The 12,012-nt window shown below is 48.5% G+C and overlaps 1 protein-coding gene across 1 annotated transcript in view; it reads left to right on the top strand.

Annotated features, from left to right (window-relative positions):
• The window catches only part of LOC133390879 (collagen alpha-1(VII) chain-like), a 69,574-nt gene that overhangs the window by 43,259 nt on the left and 14,303 nt on the right, over positions 1 to 12,012 (top strand). Inside the window, exons 18-21 of the mRNA XM_061640332.1 lie at positions 4,692 to 4,769; positions 7,578 to 7,631; positions 9,560 to 9,667; positions 9,952 to 9,958. Coding sequence (XP_061496316.1) covers positions 4,692 to 4,769; positions 7,578 to 7,631; positions 9,560 to 9,667; positions 9,952 to 9,958 — 247 coding nt within the window. The remainder of the gene's footprint in view (positions 1 to 4,691; positions 4,770 to 7,577; positions 7,632 to 9,559; positions 9,668 to 9,951; positions 9,959 to 12,012) is intronic.

Here is a 12,012-nt window from a genome sequence, read left to right as displayed (position 1 = left end):
ATAAATTAAAGAAACGGAAGAACTGCACTGGGAGAGAGGGGTGTGTGTGGGAGAAAGAGAGCTGCCCTCATACATACTTAAAGAGATTAGATTTTTTTATAGCAGTGGCAAGAGGCAGCCACGCTCCAAGAGTCCTCCAAGAGATAATTAACCATCCCCGCTTTGGTGTTAATTAGTGAGAGAACATGAAGCGCTTCTCCGCCTCCTTCACTTCTGCGTCTCTCTCACTCTCTGCACCCTAAATTATGAAGGAGTGCATGCAGGGGGAAACTGCAGCCGTCAAAGGGAGAAGAGTCCTTATCCTTTGCAGCAGTTTCTTGATCTCTTGGCAGGCAGCAAAGGGAAAGGAGAAGTAGCTGTTAGGAACATACAAAGCTGCCTTATGCTGAGTTAGACCATCGGTCTATCTAGCTTAGTATTGCCTGCACTGACTGGCAGTGGCTCTTCAGGGTTTCAGGCAGGGAGTCTCTCTGAGCCCTACCTGCAGTTGTTGGTGATTGAGCCTGGGAGTTCTGAGTTGTTGGGAGTTCTGCATACAGAGCAGATGCTGTGCCCCTGAGTAGGGGTGGGATCCTTTGGCTGGTGCTGGTTTGAAAGCTTTCCAGTGACCTAACAGGGTGGCATTGATTTGAGTTAGTTCTGTATCTGCTACTTGCTGCTTTTACTGACCTGTGGGTTTTTTTCCACTCGGGAAAAAATGATACAGGAGGGCCCCACTGGTATGGCGGGTTATGTTCCAGACCCCTGCCTAAAAGCGAAACCTGCCGAAAAGCAGGACTCATTCAATAGAATGGTGCCCGATGCCCGAAAAATGCTGTAAAAGCGGAACAAGCGCCGTATGAGTGGGGCCTTGCTCTAATTGAAAGCCACCATATTAGCGGAACGCTGCAAAGCGGGACACTGAAAAGCGGGGCCCTACTGTATTGATATTTTAAAAGAAATATCAATATTTTGAAGGAACTATTGATATTTCCCTTAAAAATATTGATGTTTTGAAGGAAATATCGATGCTTTAAAAGGAAATATTGATAAATTATCATCCTTGCAATCAATGTTTTAGAAGCGGATAAAATTTTCAAAAATAGCTGGGGAAATTCACTACATTAAAATATGATAGCGATTGAGAATAAGGAAATTAATGGAAAATTCGGTACCAAATCTGAACTGGGAGGAATTCTAGCACATGCCTACCACTGCGCTACACCTCTTCCCTTTCTTCTGTGTAGGAAAGCCAAATCCCATTCTCTCCAGCACAGATAAAGGCATATTCGTGTGGTTCTTGCCATTGCAAGACCAAAGATAAAACCAGGCTAATGGGAGAGAGATCTGATTTTGTTTGCACTTTAATGAGAACCTGCTCAAATTCTCAAATAGGGATGGGGAATAAATTTGATTCAGATCACATTTAAAGCTGAACTTACCTATTTCGCACATTCCAGAACAATAAACAAGCCAAAACACAGCCTTCCTTTGCAATTCTCTCCTCTCTGAATTTTGCAATGCACTTCTCCCATGAAGTAATGGGTGCAGAACTGCATATACTGTAGTAAAGTGTGCAAAGGAATGCATATATTAGTGGGGGGGGGAACATAAAAATGCATTATATTAGGGGAAATTGCCTTGCAAAAATATGTATATTAAGCAAGATATCATACAAATGTGTATATTATGGGAAATTTATTTATTTATTAAATTTATATCCCTCCCTTCCTCCTAGAAGGAGCCCTAAATTCTCACTAAAATTCTAATGAATTTTCACAAGGCCTTTTTTTTTAAAAAAAATCACAAACTGATTTGGAGAACTGAACTTATGCCTAGAAAAAATGAGAAACTCAGAGCAATTGAAATGGACATGTTCACCCATCCCTCTTCTCAAACCAATACATGAACCAAAACACAATTAATGTTTCAAACTTTGTGGGTCTCCAAATGTTGTGATGCAGAGTTCTCCAAGCAAACAATTTGTACAGAAATAATAAATAAATAAATAAATACAGAAATACAGAAATGTAAACCTACTTAATTTACTGTAAACTTAACTATGGTACAAGGGCCAGCTCCAGGAATCCCGGGGCCCTTGGGCATCACCTTGCCCTGGTCCCCGGCATGTGTGTGCACGCATCTACCCCACCTACCTTTCTGCTTTTACCATTGCCCTTAATGAAGATGGTGGCAAGGACTTCAGTACCTTAGGGAAACCGCGGCTGCCATCTTCGTTAAGGGCAATGGTAGAAGACGGCAGAAAGGTAGGTGGGGTAGATGGGGTGTGGGGGGCCTGCGGATCGCAGAAGGGGAGCAGAGGGGCAGCTGAGGGGCCCCCTGTAGCTCCAGGGGCTGTCGGGCCAGTGCCCAACCTGGCCGCCCTTTAGAACCAGCCCTGTACGGTACAAAGCAGGGGAGGCAAGGGGTGTGGCTAAGGAGGGTGTGATGCCTGGGAAGAGTCTCAAGGGCCACATTCAGCCCTTAGAAGTGAGGTTCCCCATCCTTAATTAAGAGCCAAGATTAAGCTCCCTAGTCTGAGCATCATTATTGCTGTCGTTGCAAGATGCAGTAATGGCCACCAGCTTGGATGGCTTTAAAAGAAGATTAGACAAATTCATGGAGGACAGGGCTATCAATGGCTACTAGCCGTGATGGCTGTGCTGTGCCACCCTAGTCAGAGGCAGCATGCTTCTGAAAACCAGTTGCCGGAAGCCTCAGGAGGGGAGAGTGTTCTTGCACTCGGGTCCTGCTTGCGGGCTTCCCCCAGGCACCTGGTTGGCCACTGTGAGAACAGGATGCTGGACTAGATGGGCCACTGGCCTGATCCAGCAGGCTCTTCTTATGTTCTTATGTCGTTGATAATATTCATTACCCGCCCTTCACCCAAAGGTCCCAAGGAAGGTTACAACCATTCTAAAATACAGCATTAAAAACAACCTAATATCAGAACATAGGGTGGGTCCTGGAAATAGACCTCTCAATTGCTGAAGGCCAGGGTAAAGAGGTGCATCTTCAGCATTTGCCTAAAACTGTATGGTGAAGTTGCCAGGTGCACCTCGGTGGGGAGGCAGTTCCACAGCTTAGGGGCTGCCACAGAGAAGGCCCTCTTCTGAGCCCCCCCCCAAATTTCTGAGGGTGGCGAAACAACCAAAAGGGCCCCCTCTACTGATCTCAACACACTGGTAAGCTCGCACTGGTAACCTCCAGGCTGGATTACTGTAATGCGCTCTATGTGGGGCTGCTCTTGAGGTTGGTCCGGAAGCTGCAGCTGGTGCAAAATGCGGTGGTGAGACTGCTCGCTGGGGCAGGGTATCGCCAACATGTCACTCCGCTACTGAAACAATTGCACTGGCTGCCCATTTGCTACCGGGCCAAGTTCAAGGTTCTAGTTTTGGTGTACAAAGCCCTATACAGTTCGGGACCAGGATACCTGAAAGACCGTCTTACCCCTTATATACCCAGTCGATCACTGCGCTCTGCAGGTGAGGGCCTCCTGCAGATACCATCTTATCAGGAGGTTCGTTCTGTACAATATAGGAAACGGACCTCTAGTATGGCGGCAACTACCCTGTGGAATTCCCTCCCCTTGAATATTGGGCAGGCGCCATCTCTGCTATCTTTTCAGTGCCTTTTGAAGACTTTTCTTTTTCAACAAGCCTTTTAAGGAGAGCTATCCCAGTCTGTCTCTGTGTCAGATTTGCTTAATATGTTTTTAATAATGTCTTTAACCTTTTAAAAAAAGTTTTTAAAATGTTTTTAACACTGTTTTGTCTTAATGTATTTTAAGATTTATTTTTATGATGTTTTAAAGTGTTTTTAGTGCCTTGTTTGCCGCCCTGGGCTCCTGCTGGGAGGAAGGGCGGGATACAAATTAAATAAATAAATAAACACCCAAGAGGGTCTGTAGGAAGGAAGCGGTCTCTTGAATATTTGGGACCTAAGTCGTTTAGGGCTTTTAACTCTAACATGAGCACCTTAAATTGCCTGCATCTTTCCTCTAAAAGGTGCAAGTCAGGGGTAGCCAATGTGATGCCCTCCAGATATTGTTGGACTCCACCTCCCAGCATCCGTGACCGTTGGCTATGTTGGTTGAGGCTGATGGGAGCTGAAGTCCAACAACCTCTACAGGGTACCACATTGGCTACCCCTGAGATGACTGACCTGGTAAGTCCACTGACCAGCAGTTGTCTTCTACAAGAGTTCACATCTTACAGCAGTGGGCCCCAGGCTTTTCCCTTGAAGGCATTGACTAGGCATAGACAAATTAACAGATGGATGAAACCTTTGGAAGGTCCCCGTGGTTAAGGATTTGTTGTTGTTGTTATGTACCTTCAAGTCAATGTCAACTTATGGCGACCCTATGAATCAGCAACCTCCAGTAGCATCTGTCATGAACCACCCTGTTCGGATCTTGTAAGTTCAAGTCTGTGGCTTCGTTAGAATCATAGAATCATAGAGTTGGAAGGGGCCTTGTAGGCCATCGAGTCCAACCCCCTGCTCACAGCAGGAAATCCACAGCTAGAGCATCTCCCACAGATAGCTGTCCAGTCTCTGCTTGAAGACATCCAGCGAAGGGGATCCTTTGTGGAATCAATCCATCTCTTGTTTGGCCTTCCTCTTTTTCTACTCCCTTCTGTTTTTCCCAGCATTATTGTTTTTTTCTAGTGACGCTTAAGTTTAGATCTGTATTTTTTTTCTTAAATTTTCAGGGTGAAAGAGGTAGAAGAGGAAGGCAACAGCTGTGTCTCAGGGGACCCCCGGGGACTCCTGGCAACAAAGGAGGAATGGTGAGTATTCAGGTTTGGCCTACTTCTGATGATGAAATGAAAGGCTGTGCCTCACCAGACCTCAGTCTTTGAAACGGAGAGTGGTGACGTGCAGTGAAGTGAGCATCAACACCACCTGCATGGTTTGTGTCTGTATGTTCCAGACTGTCACTATATTGGGGTGGGATTCAAGCACCTACCGGCAAATTCACTTTGTGCATTTAAGGTTGATTTGGAGGCCTTGCGCAACACACCCATTACCCACCAAAAGACTTTTTGTGAAAAGGAAAATTATGAGAAAATGCACTGGGAAGTATGGGATGGCGCTTGCTTGATGTCGTCTAACCTCCCTGGCAACAAATTCAGGATGAATGCTCAATGAACAGGTCATTTGGAAGGAACCCTAATTAGAGCAGATCCCCTAGTACAGCTTTTGCCAACCTGGCATCTTCCAGATGTTTCAAACTACAACTCCCATCAGCCCCAGCCGTGCTGAGGATGATGGGAGTTTTAGTCCAAAATATCTGGAAGGGTGCCAGGTTGGTGGAGGATGGCCTAGTCTCTTAGATCTGGAAATCTTTACAAGGGTCAGGGAGTGTCACCTGACCCCTTTTGGCCTATTGCGGTGAAGAGGCACCTTGGATTGGCGAGGTGGATCTCCCTGCAGTTCCTTCCTTTGGCCAGAGCTGAGTGGTCGTGCAGAAACTTCTGCAAACGCTGAGATGTCATTTTGAGCATTGAACAAACCATGTAATCAGGAACAGGACTCCAGACCACAAAAAGGAGAAAGGTAGGAATGTAGCCTGATTATTCTGTCCATTATCCTGTTCTCACAGTGGCCAACCAGATGCCCTAAAGGGAAGCCCACAAGCAGGACCAGAGTCAAGAGCACTCGCCCCTCCTGCAGTTTCCAGCAACTGGTATTCAGAAGCATGCTGCCTCCGACAGTGGAGGGAGAGCGTAGCTGTTCTGACTAGTAGCCATTGATAGCTTTGTCCTCCATGAATTTGCCTAATCTTTTAAAGACATCCGAGCTGGTGGCCATCACTGCCTCTTGTGGGAGTGAATCCCACAGTTTAACTACAACTCACTTTTCTTCAACAATGAATCCAACCACAAGAGGTTAATGAGCACCACAGCCATGGCTCTCTGCTTGTGTCCCTCCAGCCTTCAGGCAGAAGCGGGAACTGGACCTTTTGCTGTCCGCCCAGGGCCAGGGCTTCACACTGATAAGAGCAGGCGAATTGTCCCAGAACTGACTGACCAAGGGGTCTTGGAATGCCTCGTTGCAGGGATGGGGAACCTGTGGCCCTCCAGAGGTAGCTGGCCTATAGCCCCCCTCATCCCTAGCCATTGGCCACAATGGCTAGAGCTGATCGGAATTGGAGTCCCACAATATCTGGAGGACTGCAGGTTCCCCACTGCTGCTTCAGTGCCACCTAGACTTCGTTGATGTGCAGCTCGTTGTGTTAGATCACACATGGGGAAACTTTTTCAGCCCAAAGGCCACATTCCCTTCTGGGCAACCTTCCAGGGGCCACATACCAGTGGTGCGTGAGGGCCAGAGGTGAAACTGGCCAATAAATGTACATTTTATTTTGTACAGTTTCTACACACCCTCACACATGCTTCATTACCCTCCATCCAGGCAAGCAAGAGTTCAAGAGCACATTTCAGCCAGGGAAAAACACTCAAGGTACAAACCAGGGCTGCAGAGGGGCGTGGCCTGGGGAAAGGGGGCATGGCTCAGGACAGTTCTGAGGGTCAGGTAAAGAGGCCTGGAGGCTTCCCAACCCCTGCCCTAGGCCTCCATAGATATTGGAAGACCTGTTTTCCCCCAAAGGCCCGTGATTGCAGCATTCTTCCCAATCAGTCTCCCCCACCTGGCTTTCATCTCTCGTTGTCCAGCGATGATTCTCCCTGTGTGGGGGGCTGCCGTGAGGGCAGCTGTTCCCGAGTCACAACTTTGTTGATTCCCCGCAGGGAGCTGTCACTTGCTGTCCCTCCCCGTTAACAGCTTTATGTCGCTGTCCCTTCCTTATTCTCTGGGGCTGATGTGATTTGTTTCAATGCTCCGACCACCCTAAGCGAGAACAGACACAGAGAAACGGCTGCCGTGGTTCACCCTTGGCCCTCTGGGGCATCCTGTTCATAAACATTGCCATTTTTTAAACCAGAAACCTGGTTAGAATCAGTTGCAGAACAATTTCTCCAATGTGTCATGCCTGCCTTTGATGGCAAAACATTTCCTCGTCGTCATCTACGAGTGTGGATTTTTATTTATTTGCCTTTTTGTTGTTCTGATCCTAGGACTGTGCTTTCTGAATGTATGGCCATGCTAACTTGTGAACTGTCACATCTAAGATTTAATACTTTGCTCCTATGAGGATTCTTCACAACAGTGAAATTGGGCAGGTTTAGGGAAGGGCTGTAGCTCTGTGGTAAAGAATCTGCTTTGCATGCCACAGGTCCTTGGTTCAATCCTCAGCAGCATCTTCAGATAGGGCTGGCTGATAGACCCTTGCCTGAAACCCTGCAGAGCTGCTTCCAGTCAGTGTACACAGTACTGAGCCGGATGGGCCAACGAGTCTTTTCTTGCAGATCTGTGGAGCTTTAGTGTCCATTCAGTGTTCAGTGCTAAGACAGCTGGACTACGGGGGGTGAGAAGAGGGAAGCAGCGCTGGAACTCTTCAAAGGGTTCCCTCCGAATCCTGTGAAAGACCTGATATTGTTGCCTGCTTGCAAGGCGTTATTAGGTTACGGTGGGGAAGGATAATGACATAAGCTTTTCCAGCACAGTTTGTGTTATTGCTGATGTCTTTTCAACAGGGGCAGGATGGCCCACCTGGTTGGAAAGGAGAAAAGGGAGATCCTGGCCTTTCTGTAAGTGCATTATTCATTGGTCATGACTATTTTGTAAGACCCTAGGACAGAATCCTTCAAGAGGAAGGTCCAGGGCGTGAACAAGAAGTTAGGTAAAAGCACCAGCTGTGTGAGTGTGCAGGCTTCATTTGGGAGCTGGGATGCCAAGGAAACTAATTTGCCCTACCAGTAAATAGACGGCAGCCTGGTGATTTGGTTTAATTAGAAAAGCATAAGAGGAAGGCACGAGACACAAGGGAGATTCCTCCTCCTCCTCCGCAGTCTCTTCATTTTTGCATCAGCTAGGGATGGAAAGATCTGTCCGTTCGGTTCACTCAGTTTCTCATCTTTCCAATCTTAAATTCAGTTCTCCACATTTCTGCAGCAATGTCGGTGTGTGTTTAAAAAATCCTCATGGAAATTCTCAAACATTCTAGTGTGAATTAGAGTTGTGCACGGATTCCCCAATCTGCGGCCCCTGGGATCTGGCTGATCTTCCCTGTGCTGACCTGGGGACCACCCACCCTGCTCTGGATCCATCCCTGAATCAATTTGGGGGTGGGGCTAAGTGTTTTTGAAATCCTATTTTAAATACATGGTCTGGAGAGGGGAGGAGACATTACCTTGCCTTCTCCTCCCCCCCAACCGAGAGCAGGCGGGTTCGATCTTGGGGTGCTGCTCCTTCACACTTTCTGAAACAGTACACGAAACAAAATGTAGCCATCTTTCAAAATTCGCACTTCTCTGAACTTTGCAATACAGTTCTCCAGTCAATTTATTTATTTAAGTATTTATATCCCGCCCTCTCGCAAAACAGCAAGGCAGTGTACAGCAACATAAAAACATTTTTAAAAATACCAAACACGCATTAAAATGACTGGCTACTCAAGAGACATTTTAAACAGCTGTGTAGGCTGCGTAGGTTGGCACACACACAAAAAGTCTTTAAGCCTGAATGTCAACAGTAAGGATGCCTGCTGAATCTCTGCTGGAAGAGCGCTCCATAGCATGGGAAGGGTGAGACGAAATCCCAGACTTCTGGTTGGACCTCTGTAACACAAGGGACAGCGCACAGTGCTCCAGATAATCTCATTGAATGGGCTGGGATATAAGGGCTCGAGTAGTCCTAAGGTATCCTAGAACTTAGGATCATGAGGAGAGACTGAAAGAATTGGGCATGTTTAGCCTGGAGAAGAGAAGACTGAGGGGAGATATGATAGCACTCTTCAAGTACATGAAAAGTTGTCACATAGAGGAGAGCCGGGATCTCTTCTCAATCGTCCCAGAGCGCAGGACACGGAATAATGGGCTTGAGTTACAGGGAGCCAGTTTTCGACTGGACATCAGGAAAAACTTCCTGACTGTTAGAGCCATACGACAATGGAACCAATTACCTAGAGAGGTAGTGGGCTCTCCGACACTGGAGGCATTCAAGAGGCAGCTGGACAGCCATCTGCCGGGAATGCTTTGATTTGGATTCCTGCATTGAGCAGGGGGTTGGACTGGATGGCCTTATAGGCCCCTTCCAACTCTACTATTCTGTGACTCTATGATCTATGACCCAAGGTATCTTGGACTTAAGTAATAGTTAAAAATGCGTAATCTAGGTTAAAGTGTGCATATAAAAGCACGTGTCAGTGCAAGTAACGTACAAAGTCCATTATATTAGGGGAAAGGGCTTTTTTAAAAGTCTGTATTGGGGGAAAATGCATACAAACATGTAAATTAGGAGAAGTTAGTACTGAAATTTGATGAATTTTCATGAGGGCTTTAAAAAAATTGCAAACTGACGTGTAAATGTGGAGAATCGAACTTAAGACTGGAAACGGGTGAGAAAGCAAAACTGATATGCTCGCCCAACCCTAGCAGAATCCGCTTTGAATGTACCGCAAGGGAAGTGGGGTTTGCAGGATCCTGACCTCCATGTTTCTGCTTCACTGCATCCACAGGCGGAAGACGTGAAGGACATAATCAGGAGCGAGATGAGCGACGGAGAGGGTGAGCGCGCCAAAGCAGCCCCCGCTATTGAGACACGCAGCCCCCGACTCTCCTCGGCTGTAAATTGAATCAATTTGAATGCCGGCACAGCCTTGCCCGGCAAAGCAAATTTCACCCCATTAGCTGCAAACTGGGCTGTTTTGCCAAGCCACCTGGCTAGATGAATCCTAGACGTTGCTGGGCACGAGGTCTCTGATGCGACCGCGACCTTCGTTGTGAATGGCCGTGACTTACCCCTGGAACCTCACTTTGCAAATTCTTGCTCCCTGTGGAGTTTTTGAGCAGCAAATATCTCAGCTTCTTTTCATGCCAACCCCTCTCTCTGTGGCTTTTGACACTCTAGTGCAGAGGTAAGGAATCTCAGCCTGGGGGCCAAATACAGCCCCCCAAGCCTCTCTACCTGGCCCCGGGCTCTTCACAGCCACACCTCCTCTCCCCAGGCCACACCCCTCACTGACTTTGCTTCACAACCCCCCCAAGTGTTTGTGCCTGGCTAGAAGGTGTCCTTGAGCTCCAATGATGACTCTTGCTTCTCTCAATGGAGGGTAAAGAGGTAGGGGTGTGCGTGCGTGTAAACTAGCCTACTGTACAAAGGTAAACTTTGCATTCATTGCTCCACCTACTTTTGCCTTTGGCCTCACCCACCACTGGCACGGCCCTCAGAAGACTGCCCAGATGGGAAAGTGGCCCTCAGGCTGCCCCCTACTCTAGGTTACTCAGAGCCAAAAACAAAGGTTTGCAAAGAGACTGAGCTTACCTTAAGGGTGGCTATGAACAGTCTCTTTCCCCTCCTTCCCTGTGAATTGGAACACTACCCTCCCACCATAGCGAGAGGCCCTTCAGGGGGTCCTGTGGGCCACGAGGCCCTCAACCAGGGCCCTACCTGGCCGCCCTTTGGAGCCGGCCCTGCTCACAGGAATTCCTTTCACTGCACAGTGGTGCTTTAACTTAACATAAGAGCATAAGAAGAGCCTGCTGGATCAGACCAATGCCCCATCTACTCCTGCATCCTGTTCTCACAGAGGCCAACCAGTTGCCCTTGAGAAGCCCGCAAGCAGGACCTGAGTGCAAGAGCAACTCTCCCCTCCTGCGGCTTCCAGCAACTGGTATTCAGAAGCACGCTGCCTCCAAATGTGGAGGCAGAGCACAGCCATCAGGGCTAGTAGCTCTGTGCTCAGGGCCAGCCCCAGGCATGCCAGGGCCCTTGGGCATCAGCTTGCCCTGGGCCCTGGTGTGTGTGTGTGTGTGTGTGTGCACATGCCCCCCATGCACCTCCGCCCCCCGTGCGCCCCCACCTACCTGTTTCCTGTCTTCTAGCATTGCCATTAACCAAGATGGCAGCCACAGTTTGATGGCACACGTGATTGCTACATGCGCACATCTCTGCCATCAACCAAGATGGCGGCAGGGGCTTCAGCACCTTAGGGAAACCTCGGCCGCCATCTTCATTAAGGGCAATGCTAGAAGGCAGGAGACAGGTAGGTGGGGCGAGGGAATGGCGGACAGGTGGAAGCTCCTGCCCTGCGATCCGCAGCAGCAATCCTGCCGCGGATCACAGAAGGGGGGCGGAGGGGCTCCTCAGGGACCCTTGTAGCCCCAGGGGCCCTCGGCCAGGGCCCCACCTGGCCACCCTTTAGAACCGGCCCTGTCTGTGCTGACATGAATGACTGAAGATCCCAAGGCTCAATCCTGCAAGGGCTAGTCTTGCATGTTGAAGGTCCCAGACCTCTGGCATCTCCATTTGAAAAGATATCAGCCAGTAAGGCTGGGAAAGAGTGAACGCCAGGCTGAGGAGACAATCCTGGGAAAGACAGATCAATGACATGACTTAGTATAAAGACTTCTTCAACAGCAGCAGGAAAAACCCTGGGGTCCAGAAGGAAAGTACCATAGTTTGGTGGCAGAGCATCCGCCTTGCATGCAGAAGGTCCCACGATCAATCCTCAGCATCTCCAGGTTGGGCTAGGAAAGATTCCCTGTCTGAAACCCTGGAGAGCTGCTGCCAGTCAGTTTAGACAATACTGAGCTAGATGGACCAGTGGTCTGATTCAGTATAAGATAGCTTCCCGTGTTCCTGTGCCTTGCATGCAGAAGCGTCCAGGTTCAATCCTTGGCATTTCCAGATGGGATTGACAATGTCCTCAGCGTGAAATCCTGAAGAGCTGCTGCTAGTCAGTGTCGACAGTATGAGCTAGGTGGATTCGGTATAAGGCGATTTCCCATGTTCCACCCAGAGTCAGTCACAAAATGATGGCCTTGTGCAAGGGAGGACAGTCACCTTCTCATCCCAAGGAGGATCAGTGTATCTGTGCCAGAAAAGTCAGACATTTGTAGAGCAGGGAGTAGCTGACAGTGTGGTAGGGCGGCGGCAATTATCTGACCTCCCAACAGTGGAGCTGCTGCT

The sequence above is a fragment of the Rhineura floridana genome, chromosome 8 (genome assembly GCF_030035675.1).
Source record: "Rhineura floridana isolate rRhiFlo1 chromosome 8, rRhiFlo1.hap2, whole genome shotgun sequence".
Lineage (NCBI taxonomy): Eukaryota > Metazoa > Chordata > Lepidosauria > Squamata > Rhineuridae > Rhineura > Rhineura floridana.
The sequence above is the reverse complement of the archived record's forward strand: the minus strand, read 5'-3'. Positions and strand labels throughout refer to the sequence as shown.